This window comes from Asparagus officinalis, chromosome 8, assembly GCF_001876935.1.
Source record: "Asparagus officinalis chromosome 8, Aspof.V1, whole genome shotgun sequence".
In the NCBI taxonomy this organism is placed as follows: Eukaryota; Viridiplantae; Streptophyta; class Magnoliopsida; order Asparagales; family Asparagaceae; genus Asparagus; species Asparagus officinalis.
In genome coordinates, this window is record NC_033801.1 from 35,392,837 (window position 1) to 35,411,813 (window position 18,977).

An 18,977-nucleotide genomic window follows, 5' to 3' on the forward strand; every position below is an offset into this window, starting at 1 on the left:
GCATACTCATGATGAATGGGAGGGAATTGATGCAGGAATAGTTGCTGACCATGACCCTCAATTGTGAACGAAAAAAACGTCAAATGCATATTTACTCTTGGACAATCTTACAATTAAAAGATAAGATTGCTATGTGCTATGGACACATCGAACTTTCCCAACTAGGATCAAGTTTATACAAAACAAATTAGACACCTTTACTGAAGACCTATCAGCCAACCCACCCATACTCTCAGAAGGGAAACCCAAAAGGCAAATAATATGTACAAGTACATCCATCCTTGGTGGGAGGTCACCTTTTTAAAGGATACAAAAACATTAAAATGCAGGGAACCATCATGCTATACCTTAATGAGAGGAAGCTTTAGCATAGGAATTTCATTCACTGGGTTCAGTAACCATAGCGACCACATCATTGGAAGAATCTCCTGCTTCCACAGCATTGGTCATGGATTTTGTCCTCTTTGAAGCTTGGGACCTGATAAACTCTTCAATTTTTGCCTTGAGCTCGACATCAGGTATCAGCATGTCTGGAGTAAGATGTGATCTATTAAAAGGATCAGTCTGCAGTACACAAATAAATAAAAGTTATCCAACCCAATCAAGCAAGGTAAAATATATGGCTTCGGAAAAAAAGAAAAGAAAAGAAAAAGGTCCAGAAAGAACGTACATTGTCACTGAGCAGATGTCTTTGGATTACTGGTCTATCAACCGACATCCTTGATGAGGGCAAAATGACAGGATCCTTCATCAGAGTGTACTGCAAGATGATGCTAATCAGAATGCATGTTTTAACTACTTAAAGAGTGCCTACTAAATATAAACTGACTATCCATACAAAACTTTGGTTTGCCAAAATTAAAAGATGCAAGTAATGTGATTTACAAGGAAAAGAGAATGGTTATGAAATTCCCCTATCAGTAAAACCAAAAGGATAATGAAGTGAATCAAACTAAAGTGCTTGAAATCTTTAGTACATTATTAAGTCCATAAATAATTATTACTTTCCTTAAGGCGTATATTAGATAGGTGCAGAGCAGTTCTGAAGCTTCAGGCTTTGATGTAGTATCCTATTTGTTGACATTTTTTCTTAGGTAAAACATTCCTCTTTTTGTCCTTGTGCTGCTGATATGTAGATATGTACAGAAAGGAAAGGAGGATTTAGAGGGAGCTATGGTCATTATAGTGGTTAGTAGAAAGTTAGACAAGGGTGTTTTAGTCCAACTTTAATATACGTAGCTGTACATTTGCCTCCTATAATGAAAACCCGACTCTGTCTCAGAGAGAGGTTCAATTTCCATCACATGGTATCAGAGCCAGATCTCTAGGGAACTCTAATCCTAGGTGATATTTTTCCTGAAAAGCAATTGTGATCGGGATCTGATTACTCTGACATGTATCTAGTCAGGAGGCATGTGACATCAACATTCTTAGTTTAGATATACTTCAGATTTTATTTAAGTTAGAAGTTGTTATTGATAAAAATTTTATTAAGGACAGTGGTTCTTTTGATTAGTTCAATAAATACAGATGTATGGCTGCATTAAGGCAGAGAGATTTGATGAATAAAGATGATGTTTGCTTTGAGAATTTTTTAGTGATCCCATTGTTAAGCAATTGTGCATGAAGCCGGTCTAATTCCCAAATTATTTCCCCCCTCTTTACCCTTCAGCTTTCCCACCTGGCCCCACAAAACATCCATTATTCCTCTTTCCTGATCTGCATTGTCTTCCTCTACTTGAACCTGAATAAACCTAGAGCTTGGCCGACCCCATCAACCTTGCTGCCAGCGCTTCACCCAGCATCCGATTTCGCCACCAAACCTAGTTGAGTGACTTGAGGTCCTCTTCACCAACATCACTGCCCTCACTCTCATCAAATAAATGGAGACTGAACCGAGCTTCCTCACATGCCATTAGTGTTGAGAAGGTTTTAGACACTCATCCGCCACCTAAGGAGGATCTTGAGTGCTACCCACAGTCCACTTGACCATGGCTACTCCGGTGTTGACTCCCAAATATTATTGAAAGCTGCGTTGATCCGTGTCCTCGATACATCAGTTCTTTGGTGTCATTCTTCACAAAGCATAACCTGAGACTACTATTAGAAAATCACAACTCGAAGGTCCTTTGGCAAAGTTCAAATTAAAGGGGGTTTGATTCTGATTGTTCTATACTCTTTAGGCTTTGTGAGCTCATATGTAACTTCTAAATTTCCAATGTGGTCTCAAACTCAACAATAATTACTACAATTCTAGCTAAGCATTTGTCAAGTTGTAACTTAAAATTTTGTAGTTGGTAGTTACATTCTGCATCTCTTTTTTTTCCCCTCCTTTGCACGTTAGGTTATATGCTATTTGTGTTCCTAAATCATCTTTATAGACTTAATTGCATTTGTTTAATTGTCATGTCTCTCAATTCTCTGGAAGCCTTGCAAATCGTACTATCACCCCAGTCAACACCCAAATAAAAAGAACTAATCATCGTCCTACTCCTCTTCTTTAAGCTCTCGTCCGACTTTTCACACTGATGTCATCGTCACTATGTCAAAGATTCAATACTCCAAGCTGGTTCAGATTCATTTCATTCTTCTCGTCTTTGTCAATGTTCCCCTCCACACCGGCACAATCCCATCTTCCCTTCCCATGCACCCCCCAACCCAAAAAAGGAAAAAAAAGAGATCAATTGCTCCAACACTAAGAGGTGTACCTGTAGCAGGGTGGCCAATAGTCGGAGTCAGCAACAAACATGTGGGCTTGAAAAGGCGCATGTCTAGTCACATGCTACTGGTTGTGTGTGCCTTGTGCACGTGATCGAGTGCACTCGGTTGGGTGATCAGGTCAGTGTTATCAAGGCGCAAGGCGCAATGCAGGGTGCAAAGTCCCCTTATGCATATTATACAGCAAGCCGCCAGGCAATGTGTGCTCCTTAGTGAAGTGAGGCACATAGCACAAACAAAATTATTTGATAGATACATCAAATCAAACAGGCAACATGTTTACGATTTTTGGTAGGAAAAATATGCCGAGATAATAACCTCACCTTTCAAATCACAAAATAGGATCTTAGTCCCTAATCTTAGCACTAGTTAAAAGAGTGTTAATGTCAATTTAACTCTACAATTGCATATTTTTAGTAATTAATCACATTGAAAAATATAAGAGCACATTTTCTATGAAATCATACATTCATAATCACTAACATTGTTAATAATTGATGTCATAATATCTGGAATAATAGTTTGTGACTTCTTAATCAATGTTCTAATCTTTCAGATATAATAACAAGAGAAAAAAATGGAACAGTCAGAAAAAAGATGGAGTAGACAATAATATGGGGGAAAAGGAGAAAGAGAATGAGGAAACAAAGGCAGAAGAGAAGGCAAGAGAGGAGGAATAAGAAGATGCAGTAAAAACAGTTGGAGAATTGTAAATAATGAGGTGCACCGAGGCGTGCATCTCACTTGTGAGATGCGCCACGCACCTCAAGAGAGGTGCATTTCCAGTGCCTTGAAGCACACACTGCCCAAGGCAATCGCTTCAGTGCACCTGAGATAACACTGGACCAGGTGCTACTTTCATGTTGTGCATGCAATCATAGCACCTTCCAAGCGATCGAGCTCACTCGTTCAGGTGATCTAGTGCTACTCGCACGTGGTGCATGCAGCCATGCATGCTTACTCTCAGGAACCAAGCACTGTCTTCCAAAATGCATGCAATCAAGGGTGCACGGCCAATCTCCCACAGGACATATGCAACTGAGTACGCTCTATCAGTTCGATGGAGTGCACTCTTGCATAACATGTGTGATCAAGTGTACTTGACTGTATGTGATCAAGCTCCCTTGCACATGGCATGTGCTACACGACCGAAAGGGAGTGTCAATGGCAAGGTGTGTAGCGAAGCGATTGAGGGCGATCAATGGTGATGGTGCGTGGTGACAGAAAAGAGTGAGAGTGATGGTTTGTGTTGCGCAACTAAGTGCATGTGATGAAGACATGGTCTAGCAAGTACAACAATGTGCGATGATGGTCCGTGGTGATGTAACTGAGCAAGTGTAAAGGTATGTGGCATGAGGGCCACACAAGTGGAACGATGCATGCAATGATGTGTGGGGACATGACTAAGCAAGTGCAACTGTGCATGCGTTGGTGCATGGCAATTTGATTGAGAAGTGAGCTACTGGCGCATGGCAATTCAACCGAGCAAGTGCAACAGTGCAATAGTGATTCAATCAGTAAGCAGCGTGCACAACACAATATGGTGTGCACAACCAAGTAGCGCATACAAGACCAAGTGTGTTGCGAGCAAAGCAGCTTTGGTTCGACCATAATGCACATTCATGCACATAAATGTCTGACTTAATCCCAACTAGATAGATTATGTGGTTGTACGCAATCAGTTCAAGCTTTTTCATGTGTGTATAATTTGTCATGATAGATGTAGATACATCTTTTAATAAACTACAATTCTTCATAAGTTCTCCTTTTTCGTCATGTGAATTATGCATGTATACTTAAACTAGTATTAATAAACTCAAACCCTAGAGTCTGTCATTATTGCATCCATTGTTCTTGTGGGAACAACATAGACAAATTCCACATAAGCTGTTCAGAATGCATTCTAATTACCAAGGTTTTAAATATCGGCCGATATGTCCGACATGTCGGCCGACATATCGGTTTGAGGGCTTGACCGACACGACATGGACGTTTTTAACTCGTATATCGGTTTTCAGGGCAAAATCGAAAATATCAGGGTCATATCGGGCATATCGGCCTATTTTTTAGCTTTGAAAAATCGACCGATATGGTACTTTTTTTAAGATCTGTTTTTTGTTATCGGGTTTGGGTTTAGTGATAAATACCCAAACCCGTTTGACTCGTTCTCATGTTTAAGGGTTCATTATGAACCCGATAGAAAAAATTTATGAACCCAAATCCATATATTATTTATTTTTTTATATGTTTAGTCTATAGAATTTATAAAGTATGCTTATATTGAATTTATGAATGCTTAGATTACATTTAGGACATGATATTATACATATGTGCACTACCCGATATGACAATCCGATATTTAGTCAATGTCCCCCGATATATCCCCGATTTCCGCTATCCGATATGGATTTCAGCCATCCGACATGAACCCGACATCCGATATTTAAAACCTTGCTAATTACCTCCTCCACTTCTACATCAAGGAAGTAATTCCTGTAGCAAAATGTCTAGTCCTTTGCTGCCTGAACTATACAACTAATGACAGGCAAACCAACTGCCAACTGATCTTCAAAGTTCTATAGTAGCCTCTCACATGGCTATAAGCCCCATCGTCATCCAACTGCCAACTGATCTTCAAAGTTCTATAGTAGCCTCTCACATGGCTATAAGCCCCATCGTCATCCTTGGTTAAGATACCAATCAGGTTAACGTCGAATTAATAACAAATTATAGGATCGTGATAAAATTATATTAATGCTTCCTATTCTCAATTCTAATGCATGCTTACAGAAAATCTAATTTCAAAAGGGGAATGTTTAATTTCTCCTACGACTAACTTGAGACTGCAAGATATTGACAATGAAAACACCTACCAATCAGGTGATCAACCCGACTAAGTGCTAGATAAAAATTGATAAAGCAATCAACAAGTGGCATGTTTGATGCTGAATCATGCTTGAGCTTTCCTTAATCGAAGTGTCTAAGAAAGAATGTATTACATAACTTCTGCAACCTAGTTACTAGTGTATAGTCAAAGGAAAGATTAATGCATTTTGTTGAGTCTCACTTAAAAAATACAATTACCTGGATAGGATCCAAAAACTCGTCAGGTATATCCCCAAGAATGGCCTCAGCATCCATTGCTTCAGAAGCTGCAGTTTTGGCTTTAACTCCAAGCTGAACAAAATCCTGAATAATCATTCCATCTCCACCGATCTTCCAAAGGATATCAGCTGCAGCAGTAAATAGCTGAAATGTATCCATAACAGTCCCCCCCCCCCACCCACCCCAAACAAAAAAAATGTTTTTTTTGAAGGTAGAACATCAATATTGGACAATGTCACAAGATTCCTGATAGAAATACCTGCTCATTATAAGATCGACCATCCTTTGAGATTGCAGCAGGAAAAATGTTATCCCCGTCACCTCTTGCAATATGAACATAAATCTCGACAATCTTGCCATAATCCATTAGAAACAACATAAAAAGAATCAGTCTCCATTCAGAGGAATCAAAAGAAAGTAGAATTTTAAACATATAAAACAAAGTTAAAGAAAAATTAGAATATATTGAACCAGGTGAAAGTGATACTAACTTGCTTTAGCAGCTGCTTAGGTCTAAACTCGTACTTTTCAGGATCTTTTACAGTAAGAGATTTTCGTTGAGGACCAACAAGTTGTAAGAGAAAGTAATTTAGCATGCTTGCCACCCGTTCGACCTGAAATGAAAGGAATTTATTATTATTTCCAAAAAGTAATACAGAAATGTTTAAGCTGTTTGTAACTAAAAACAAAGACCATGAAATGTAATCAGGTAACAGTTGTGAACTTCCAAAATGAAATGTTGGACTATTATGATTCAGGAAGTAAAATGGAAAAAAGCTTCAAGTTTCAACTGAAACTGTTAATGCCTCCCAACTAGTTTTTATTTTGTTGGTGAAAGTGGACAATCAGTATGACAACTAAGTTTGATGCAATTCAATTTGCTTTGTGGCAGTCAAACTCCATTCAGTTTATGAAGCAGATCTGGACTCAAACTTCTCATGCAGTATTTCTAATTGGTTCCTTGGATGTGGGTTTACTTTCTATCAATAAAATGTATAAGATGCTAAACCAATAATACCAAAATAATTGCTTGTGAGGGGAGATAAGTAATCTCATAATTAATGGATTAATCTCACTAATCGCATGATTCGAAGTTATTACCATCTCCGGAAGAAGGAAAGGAGCAGGAATTTGTTCAGATGTGAATGCTAGCATCCCGACATCTTCATTTGCCAGCTTCATGTCAAAACGGACTATCTGGATATGACAAATAGCTGAAGTGTAAGATAACCCATCTATTATCCACTAGAAAATACCATATCAAGTGTGGAATATATAAGACTGCACATAAAAGGGTTTACTGAATTGAAACATGTTCAATACAAAGATATTGAACTCACGTTTTCCCGTGAATGAAATAGGCGCAATCTTTCCTCCCTCTCTTGTGCTGGTCTTCGTTCCCACTCAGCAGAATTGGACATTTCTGCCTCTATTCCTTTAAGCTCAAGAATAATATTTAGGCTCTCATCAAGAAGAAAGATGCTATCATTGATGAGGAAATTCAAAAAATTCAGATAAACTCCCTTTTCCTCTTTTATTGCAATCTGTGTCATTAACAGAAAATATAATAAATCAAAGATGGAGAATGAAGATGTGAGCTCAATGCCTCAATATTACTCGATGCTTTGATGCAGAAAGTATGAAACACTGTATACATTGCATAATTCACGCATCAAGAAGTCATATGACCAACCTGTCTCCATGCATTACGATGGCTAGGAACATTCCACAGATACTCCAAAAGCCCAGCAATATTATGGCGGATATTGAACTTGTCATAGAACTGCAAAAAGCATGACTAGTAAGACCCTGAGTGAAAAATCCAGAACTAAAGCAGCCATTTTGTTCCATTAAAAAAAGGAAAAAGAAGAAGAAGAAGAAGCAGATAGTTTCCTCCTATAATATTGGAGCATTGGAGCAAGAATAATATTTGAAGCATTAATACACCAGTCAAACAAAAGACCATTTACCTGTGTATGAGAACCTGTAAACTCAATGTCCACATAAAGTTTAAGAAGATTTCGAACTAAATAATCAAGAGATAGCTGGTGTCCTTCGAAAAGTGACGCTATGGAGGATAAACCACTGCAAGGTGATAATTATAATAGTTAAAAGCCCTCAAACGAATTTTACTGAATACATATTCTGAAATACGCATATGCACAAGCTACATGATATTACCTTCTTTCTGGCATCCAACAATTCAACACTTCAACCATCTTTGCTCTCAAGTAAGGATTTTTGACATAAGAGGGGCTTGCCATGAACATGATAATAAAACTCAAAAAGTCATCCTGGGGCCAAATTAGAAAATGAGAATCGTTAATCTCTTGATGAGAAAAACAGTGAAAAATGTCGAACAGAAGAGAAGGAGCTCACCAGTACAAACCCATCCAAAGCTTTAGGTATTCGAGAAGTAAAAATAAGCAAATCCATGCTGTCTTCAATAAAATGCTCTGGCATGCATGCGAATTCCATGGGGCAGTTTGACGGCAAAGGCATTTTGAACCCGCCAACAAGGCTGACCAACCATACAACCATTAACCTGTAAAAAGATAGTGCACGTTGAAGTAGTGCCCCATCCTTTAACAATGGATGCATTAGATATATAATACTAATGTTAAAATTATAGTTATTCTAAGAAAATATTTAACTCTCATTTTGAAATATCAAAACATAGCACAACATCATACCTATATCACAAAGAAAGTAATGAATATAAGACATTCCATGGCTGTCCGTAAGAACTATAAAATGAAAAGGACATGCAAAAGCAATACTTCAGATTTGTGATCAGAAAAGAAAATTTACTGCATTGCAGAACAATTCTACAGGACACAGAACAGCATAATTTCCTTTCCTCACCCGAATCCTTACACCTACGAGAACGAATATAATCACCAACTCCTACTCATACACCCAATGCAACGAGGTATAACCAATAAGCACATTCAATGGCACTGTTGTAACCAATGTTTAGAAGAGTGGAAGCGCAAAACAAAGCGCTAGACCCTTTGATGAAGCAAGGCGTAAGCTTCAAAGCATAAGGCATAAGCTTCATGGGTTAAAAGTATTTTAATTTTAAATTTTTAAAAATTATGAACATATAATATATACTGGTGTAATAATTTACAAATATATACATTCATGTCCTGATTTATAAATAAGAATTAAATATGTGAAGTATGGAAATGAATCACAATAAACTAGGCTACATGCATAACATATATATTTTATTTACAATCACATGGTTATATTGAAAATATATAGGGGCATTTTAATGTTAGTCAAAAATCCTTTTATATCTTTCTACTCCGTCTACAACATGCACTTCAAAAGAAAAGCACTTTATGAAGCGCGAAGCGCACGCTTTGATTATGCTTTAAGTGATGAGGTGTAAGCTCCAATGGATAAATAGCTTCACTCTTGAGTTTCGAAGAGTTTAGCCCTCAAAAAATTTTGAAGCGAGTTTCAAAAAAGCTTCTTCAGATATTGGTTGTAACTCAAAAAAAATTTACAGAGGTATTATAAAAGGGCACCTTATTGTCCACATCACATAAGCATTTCACCTTTATATCAGCTTGAAAAGTCTTTGTTCAACCGTATAGGGGAATTTGATCACTTAACCTTCTTGTTTATCCATATCTAACAATTTGGTTTCTTTTCATGTGGGGTTGGGGAAGGGGGTGAAGGGTTGGTCACATCATCAGACTTAATGATGAATTCTTTCGGACAGAGTACTGCTTCGTATCAATCTCTGAGAACAGATACAACTTTGATAAACATAAAATCTAATCCGGATACAAAAAGTAAAGCTCCTCAGAAGCAACCCAGAACAGCTATACCCAGAAATTATTAATATTTCATGCAGAAAACAGCTCTTCCATAAATAAATATTTATGGCAAACAGCAAACACCAAAGCAAAGAGATTAAGACAAAGTAAATAATTTAATCAAGTTATTGAACTGTTGTATTAAAGGATGAATGTGGATGAACCTGTAAAGCAACATTGGAGCTCTCTAGAAAATCGTTCAATCCAAAACTAAGATTCATACTGTAACTGATTTAATCAAGCAAGTAAACTACATAACCATGAATGGGTTTTACTATTAATGCCATCAAGAACTGTGTACTCTTCTTTGTTGCCCATGAAACTATGTTGATAAAACAGTGAAACATCTATAGGTGCTTGTAGGTAAAGAAAGGTAAAGCACTGAAGCACACATGTCCCCGTAGCAACAACCAGGAATCAAGAACGGGGGACTAGTTTTTCTTCTTTAAAGTGAAATACATAAGGTGTGAAACCAGTGGAGTATGGATTAAAGTAATTGAACTATTAACAGATGATTAAAAAGGACAACAGTTCCAACAGATCATACCCTTAGTATCTGAGCTTCATAGCAGAGTTTCTGTTGTGACAAGATTTCAATAATTTTCTCCAAACGCTTAATATTCTCCTCTAGTTGTGGAGTAGCTCCTTGATCTCTCATGGCTTTGTAGGTGGACAGATCATCTTCATGCCTTGACAAATCCTATGATTTATTTATCGAAAAAGGATTTGTTAGCTCAAAAATAAACTGAAAAGGTGTAATAATGATTTCTTGAAAAAGAAAATCTTCATTTATAAAGCCATCTTGATTCAAATTTGAATAGCTTTGTAAATAATCACAAAACATGATAAGCTTCATTGATGTAAAAAAATTTGCAACTATCTTTATAAAAATAAGTTTTCCTTTAGAGGAGAAGTGAAGTATTTCCAGCTTTTCCCTTGCTAAAATGGTGGGTTCCTCCCACCTCTCTCGAAGGGAACACTTTACACACACGCACAGGGGCGCGCGCACACAAAAAGAAGTTGTGCTAGTCACTACATATAGCTCTTTCCAAAAGTTGGAAAGGACATACAACCTTTTTAGATAGACAATGATGAAATATATGGTACTCTGAACAAAGATTAATCACCAGAAAATACAGGTAGCAAAGGGCAAAGCAAACTAGATCGGGAAAAACAAAGAAAAAAGAAAAAAGAAATTTTGCATGACATACTTGGACTATATGTTTGAAATCTGAAAGTGCTTTCATTAGTCCCAAATTTAGTGCTCTTGCAGTCATAAAGAAGCATTCACAAATAAACGAATATTTATCCTTTCCCGTGGAGGTTGTGGCTTCAATGGGTTGCAGTGCATGGCTTCCTTCAACAGTTTTGCCATGCAATGTTCATGCGTCTTGCCGTTTTTTATTTTCCTATCCATGCAGTCACTTCTTCTGATGATGCACATATAGCAGTCAATTCCCTAATGGACATATTTAACCACAGATTAGATATCAATCAATGGATGTGATTAAGCTAAGAGACGATAGAGAAAATTGAAAAAAGAAACTTACTTTAAATCTAAGCGGTTGTTAAAAAATACATAATTTGGATCAATTTTATCTCGCTTTGACGCATTTGCATCAAGAAAGGGTTCACACAACCGAAGCATTATTGCACTAAGATTGACAAACATGCCGGAACTTGCAGTCTGCATCGGATCAACCTGGGAACAGAATTAGAGAAGAGAACAGAGGTTAAATCTTGTGTACAAACTACAGAATCCCTTCATGATTACATTGTTTCAAAATACCTGCATGCGAGACCTCGATGAGTTTTTCATAATTGCAGTTGCAAGATAATCCATAACTTTTTCTCGCGTATCTACACTTTTAAGGAGTGTGAGGAGAACTTCTGCTAAGCCGTCATATAAAATATTCATCACGCTTCTGATTGTTGTGAATGATGACAATAAATCAGCTGGTCTTCGAGTTGATGACTCTGAGAAGCACTGCTGGCTGTTAAGATGTAAAATAAAAAATAAATATTGACAAAATGAAAATCCATATCAATCTTAACATATGTGTACTAATTATATCTCTGTTGAAGCATTATACATGGGCATATCTACATTATGATAATGTTTACGCATGCAGAACCAAAACATTGTCCATGTTGCTTGCAAATCAGGCTACACTACCAAATAAATTGCTTGCTCAATGATAAAAGTTTCATGGTTAGGATCCTGGGAAACATACTGTGTGCCTTATGGATGTAATGTTTGAAAATCATCATTTAAATGATCATGGAGATATGAAAACTGTGTTGAAGCATTTTGTCAAAGGAACATAATGACGAACAGATGTGAAGTGATGCATTTAACTTCAATAGAAATAACCATATTGCTCACTTAGATCAACACAGAGGCCTGAGCAATGGAAAAAAGCAAACAATGATCTACACAGCTATAATGTCTAAGTGCAACATATATATACACACTTCCCTATTAACCCACAGTGGAAGGAAAATATAAAAAGAGACTTGTATCCCAAAGATGCACTGATATACCCTTCGGAAATACCCATGATCAGCATCCTGACCTTCTATTTCTATTTGAATATGGTGGGTTACCTCCAGAAACAAACTGTTTCTTAACGTTGTTTCTTCCTGGGTGATTACGTTGAGCACGGCAAGCAAAACAATGAAATCATATGCCTTTTTTCATACAAGAGAAAGTATCTTGAGAACTTTATTTTGTAAGGGAACCATGAGTATGCATACATAAATCATATATATCCCTTCTATGACAAAGGCAAGAGAAGACTTTATATTCGTTAGTAGAAAGTATTTACTGATTGTTTTAATTTCATTGAAGTTGCTGGACTTATTGACGAGTTCCTTTGCATGCATGAAAAATTATCTCCTGATGAGAAGAACTTGGTTCAGATATGGAACATTGATTGACCAGTTGATGTGCTAGATCAAGACCTTCTTTGTGGTTTATTCTGATCTGACCTTGATACAAGATATTGATTGAGGATGAAAATGACAGAGGTATCTCCCATAGCTTTGGTCCGAATAAGCTAGCTGAGTTCACTTATTACTGTTCTAAAATCTCAGTACAATGAGGGGTCCTTCTGCGATTGTTGACGCGAGCAATCTTAGTGGGGGTGCAAAATTCAGCTCTAATTTCACATACTGACACAATATGAAGGCGAAAGATGACTGAACGAAGTCAGAGGGATTCATGATCAGTAAAGAATTAATCATAAAATTTTCCAGGTATGAAGTTGCTGCTATCAAAGCATAGTCATCATCCTGTTTTTAATAACAGTGTAGGTAATCCTAATAAAGGATTACAATAAGTTGAATAATTCCAAGGTTGGTCCGTGTGAGATTTTGAAAAAGATTGGAGACGATGGATATCAATTGAAGCGGTCCGGTCATTTGTAATCTTCATATATGTTCAATATCAAACATTTGTATCTTACAGAGGACAATCTTCAGGAAAAGACGGCGATAATTCGAGGACTAGTTCATATATTTATGGGGTGAATGATACAGCTTTGGCCTACATGGAGAGATCTGATTGTGATAACTTTGGCTGGACATAGAGGAAATTTTGTTATTTTGTGAAGGCTCTGGATGTTTCCCCTAATGGAAGATTTCACGGAGGTCTGATTGGAGATCAATTAGGAGTTAGATTGGTTTTTTTGGCAGTCCATTAGTTAGTCAAACATTTTAGAAGTTTATACTGTCCTTTTACCGGTAGTTCCTTTTAGGGAATGTCATAATTTTTCTTTCCTTTTCTTTTCTTTCTAGAAGAGCAGGGCTGTAAATAAAAGATCATGGAACCATCATATGATGGAATCTTGAATAATAATAAAAACCTTGACTCAACATTATCCCTGTTTCTCACCTTGTTTTCCCTTACACTATAGATTTCTCTCAGAAAGACAGATTTTGCGGTCCCTATCAGAACTGTGCCAGAAGAGATGTGTTAAATTCTCATAGAAATAAACCTACTTCTTCACTTAGGGCCTGTTTGGTTCATTTGGTAAAAGAAAAGGAATAGGAAAAGGGTACTAAAAAAGCTTTTCCATAACTTTCCAACAATTATTTTATAGAAACACAAAAGCTATTTTATTTGAAATCTTGTGTTTGGTTCATGAGTAAAAAAATGGGAAAGGAACATTTACAGAAACATGATGAGGCAATTTTTAATTATGAAAAATTATGAGGAAAAGAGGGAGAAAGGGGATGCGGCAATAAATAATTACGAAATTTTGGGCTTTCCATAAAATCCACCCATTTCCTCCTAAATAGAGAGGATGTGGCTTTCCATAAAAAATCCCCACTTCCTCCACTTCATAGAAACTTTTTTCTATAAACCCTTTTATCTGAACCAAACATAGGAATAGGAAATGGTTGGAAAAACTTTTGGGCATGCCAACAGATATCAATCCTATTCCTCTCTATTTCTTAAAAAAATGATTGAACCAAACAGCCCCTTCGATAACATGAATCTCTACGCAATGGAAAAGGTCTAAGCAACAATCTACACAGCTATAGGTGCCTACCAAGATATATCGAACTATTAACAGATTTTACCTAGCGCACATAGCTATAGGTGTCTACCAAGATATATCAAACTATATCAAACTAGAGAAAAAGTGTAGATAGAATTCGGAAAAGTAAATAATCAAAATTTATTTATGAGGATTTGTAAGGAATGGAAAAAAAAGAAAAAGAAATGTACGTATCTTATCTTCTTCGAAGAATAAAGGGCAAGAAAAATGAAATAGCTAGAAATAATTAGTGATAGACTTTAACTGTTCTTAAATATCAGTTTTTATTCAGGTTATTTCCTTAAATACCACTACTTCATTCTTCAGAGTTTGACTTATTTACAAAATTAGGTGTGGAACAGTTGCCAGATTGTGTATCCTAAAACCGAAGTATCTGAGAGAGATACTTACAGCTCAAAATTACGAAAGGTGTCACTGTCATCGGTAGTCCAAAATTATTTTTTGGTGGCAAAAATATATAGGGAGGGAAAAGTGTCACCTTAGATTCAATCTAAGGATGCATCTCTTAATTCATGGATTGAAATATTCCAATGGATGATCCGCTCAATTCATCATGATCTAAATATCTCAAAACATCTATAAAACAAAAATCATGATGTTTTAATACTTCTAAGTACAACCTTTTCATTGTCTTTTTAATTGTATTGCCATAAAATCATTAATTTTACAATCATTTGATGCATGAGTAACTGTAGCCCGACATGCCTAATTTTTTGCTTGTATACCATCCAGAACATATAAAACGAAATGAACAAAGTGGATTAAGTAAATTGATTGCATATAACAAAGGTCTGAAGGTGCATCTTTAGATTGAATCTAAGCTAGCACCTTAGAAATCTTTTTCCTATACACGCTTAAAATACTAACCGTGTCAAAAGGGAAAAAAGTTGAAAGAGATTACCTTGAAGAGGTACTAATGTAGCCTTTAAGAAAACCAATCGCTAAAGAGCTAAAACTCGTACACCTCGTTTGGTATACGAGAATTGGATCAAATAAGAATGGAATAAAGCAATGAATGGAATGGAATGTGTGTGAGAATAGAATGCTCATTTTCATTCTCATATTTGGGGGCAATTAGAGAATGGTGAAGGAATGCAAATCTTTTTATTTTTAGTACGGATAATTAATAAAAACTTAAGTTACTTCTAAGTTCTAACTTAAGTTTAAGTTAACAGTAACTTAAAACTTAAGTTAATGTTAAACTTAAAGTTACTTAAGTTAACAGTAACTTGATTTCTAGTTGTTGCATAGCGAGTTAAGTTAATTGATAACATTTTACCATAAATTATTGTTAAAACTATTTGGTTATTTACATATTTTAATACTTTAGTTTGTCATGATTTGGTTGTAATCCATGAATTGGTTGTTTGTTTACCTGTTGTAATTCAGAACATCGAGTGCTCCTCCGAAGGAGTCTACGAGTTCCCCCACTCTCCCCATACCCCCCGTGAAAGAGAGAAGGAACTCAAGAGACATCAATTGGGAATTCAGATTTTGTCCGGACCCAAACAATTTGAATATTGTACAATGCCAACTATGTGGACATAAGGTGAATGCGAGGATCCATCGATTTAAGAAGTATCTTACATGACAAAGGGAGGACACCAGACCGTGTTTGAACTTTGAAGGTTAGTGAAAAAGATAAGTTGAGGGTAAAAGATGTGATTGATGCTAAATCGAAGAAGAAACAAGCTAAGAAAAGGCACACAATAGACTTAGAAGAAGAACTACATTCGACGAGGCCAAGGGATGAAGAAAATGATGAAATCGTCTCTCCTCCCTCATGTGGTGGATCTTCGAACCACTAGTGATCCAGAGCTAGCAAAGAGGTTGAAGGGCAAGATGAAACAAACCGGGGAGTAAGATTCTTTTCTAAAGAGAGATTGGGTGCATGATCAGTTGGCTACTTTGGGCATATTTTTAGTATGGGTAATTAATAAAATTTTCCCCAAGACAACCCCATTTGACTAAAAATAAAAAGAATTGTATTCCCACTTCATTCTCTAATCGCACCCAAATGTGAGAATAGAAATGAGCATTCTATTCTCACATTCATTCCCTTCCATTCCTTGCTTCATTCCATTCTCACTTGATCCATTTCCCACATACCGAACAAGGCATAAGAGTTTTAGCCGTTGTTTTAAATACCCTGACATGGCCCGATAATATCCTTTTACAGGGCTAGCCGCAACCAACATGGTCTCTAAGTATCATTTAACGCTTTTGGGCTATTTTGGACGATATATCCCCAATATGGGCAATATATCAGCCGATATGTTGACCGATATATCCTTTTATATGGCTTGTCGCAAAACATTATACCGCGCTTGGCAATTTTTAGGTGAGATACCATGATTTTCCCATTATATCAAATGACATTTTGCCCTAAAAATTCAGAAGAAATGTTGCAACATTGATCTGTACTTTTATTTGTTTCACAAGGTTGAGTAGTGAGCCTAAACATATATTATTTATATTTTGTACGCTTAGATTTCATTAAGTATGTTGAGATTACATTTTAGTGCATTACAATATATATTAAAATATTCATTATAACATTCCGCTATTTACCACATGTTCCCGATATTTTCTCGATATCCGCAATCTGATATTTCCCTCATATTTGATATTTAAAACCTTGGTTTTAGCTCTTCAGTGATTGGTTTTCTTAAAGACTACATTCGTAACTCTTCAAGATAATATGTTTCAACTTTTTTCCCTTTCACAATGGTTAGTATTGTAAGTGTGTATGGGAAAAAGGTTCCTAATTTAAAAATACCCATTGCTAATTAAGAATTGTAAACAAACACAACCTTTTGATGGCAAACATTCTAAATTTCTCATCCCTTTCCTTCGCTCTTAAAAAAATCTACCCAAACTATCCATAAGAGATAGGAGTCCTCAATATTTGCAAGACTAGGAAGCTAGCCGAAAAGCTTGTCATAGAAAAATAAATTCAACTCTGGAAAATATTAGTCAGTCACGCCTAAATGATTTGTCCTGAATCTCCTGATTATTATCGGTTATACCGAAAAACTGGTAAGTGTATTGAAGATAACTAGATGGTGTAGAGGAGATCACAGACATAAGTGGATAAAGTAATACTGTACATAAAAGTAAAGATAATAATCGGTAGCAATTACAGCTTCCAACTTTGTAATCGAAAACAACTGACCCGACATCCGGTTTGCTTCTGAACTCCCTAACATCCGGCAGGGCGCTTACATGCAGAAAAGCCCCCAAAACGCTCATAACCTCCATCACTCTCCCTTCCCCGACCCACGGATACTTCTCCTTCGGAATCCACCTCAGGTGATTCACCAGCGCCTTCGCACAGTTTGGATACTTGACCAACATCACCAAAGCCCTCAATGGCTGCTGAAAGTTCCCCAATGCAGAAACCCTATCCACACTCCCCCTCAACTTCTCATACAAATCCCTCAACACCAATTCTAAACTATCGTAATCCCCCTCCCTAAAGAACTCATCAACAAAGCCCGGCGGCGACCTCAGCTCCGAAGCCAAACTGCTCTCCCCATCCATGGGGCTCGCAACCTCCGAAAAGATCAAGCCCAACAGCTCCGAGCTCGGCGCAGCTCCGCCTTTCCCCGCTCCAGCAACAAACACATCAGGGTTTCCAACGTGAATTCTCGAGTAAGAAGCTACCACCTTCCTCGCTTGTTTCACCGCAGCCTCGATCTGCGACCGGACCGCCGGGTCCTTCATCGCCGAGATCTTCTTGAGCTCGTCGACAGAGCGCTGGTAGCAGCCGACGAGGTACGCAAAGGGGGGATCGGCGGAGGGGAAGTCGCCGGAGAGGCGATCGATGAGGATGCGCTCCATTAGGTCTTTTGACAAGAGCAAGGGTTTGTCCTCGCTGAGGATCTCAGCGGCGGTTTGCTCCAAGTAGACGACTTTGGGGTCGGAGGGTTGGGGATCTGTGAGAGAAACGAGGAAGATTTTGCGGAGGATTATGTCTTCGATCTCTGCGGGGGATCGCTGGGGTTTTTTGGTCGCCATTGTGAGATTTTTTGGGATTAGGGGGATTTGGGGATTTTTTTTACATGAAGGAATTTTGAGAGTAGGGTTTAGAGGAGGAACGAGGACCCGAAGGACCTAATTCCTTGGGGCTTTCGGTAGATTTTAGACGGGCGCATCTGTTTATGTGGCGAGTCTTTTTAATCGGTGGGAATTTTGGTGCTTTTAAACGACATTAAGATAACACTTAATTTGAAATTTTAACCAATATCGTTGCTTTCATTGTTTTTTTTTTAAGAAATGTTTTTTTTTTTGTAAATCATTGTCGGAAGTGATATATCATTGTTTTTAGATCTTTTCAATTTTATTCTTCTACTTGGTTTCAATACTCATTAAATTGTTGAGCGCAGAGAGTAGAACCAAATATGTGACTTTTCTTAAAAGACAGTAATAAATAGATATACACTTGTTTTAACTTTGAAACTAAAAAAAGGGAAAAGTTTACATTTTTTTATTACTTTGATGTCGTAAAAAAAAATTTTGTTTTGGTTCTTTGATACCCAACGGGTAGGGGTGGAAACGAAGCGAATCTGAATGAACAATGCCTTATTCGAATTCGAATTCGACTCAATTAGCGGTATTAGTATTCGTGTTCAAATTCGACTCGAATAATATTCAGAATTCGAATTCGCTTCATTTAGTTGTGTTCGTGTTCGGTAACTATTCGCAAACATTCGATTAACAATATTTCATATTTTAGTATAAAATTATTCATTAA

General features: G+C 37.1%; 1 protein-coding gene across 1 annotated transcript; it reads right to left on the minus strand.

Annotated features, from left to right (window-relative positions):
- On the minus strand, window positions 65–18,370 carry LOC109822081 (probable ubiquitin conjugation factor E4). Its single transcript, XM_020388242.1, is given in 17 exon segments — window positions 65–564; window positions 671–760; window positions 5,803–5,967; window positions 6,083–6,175; window positions 6,315–6,437; window positions 6,925–7,020; window positions 7,164–7,367; window positions 7,517–7,606; window positions 7,794–7,908; window positions 8,005–8,117; window positions 8,203–8,406; window positions 10,204–10,356; window positions 10,868–11,020; window positions 11,022–11,115; window positions 11,207–11,358; window positions 11,446–11,650; window positions 17,397–18,370. Coding segments are annotated over 17 exon segments (3,081 nt in total). The 5' UTR covers window positions 18,242–18,370; the 3' UTR covers window positions 65–378.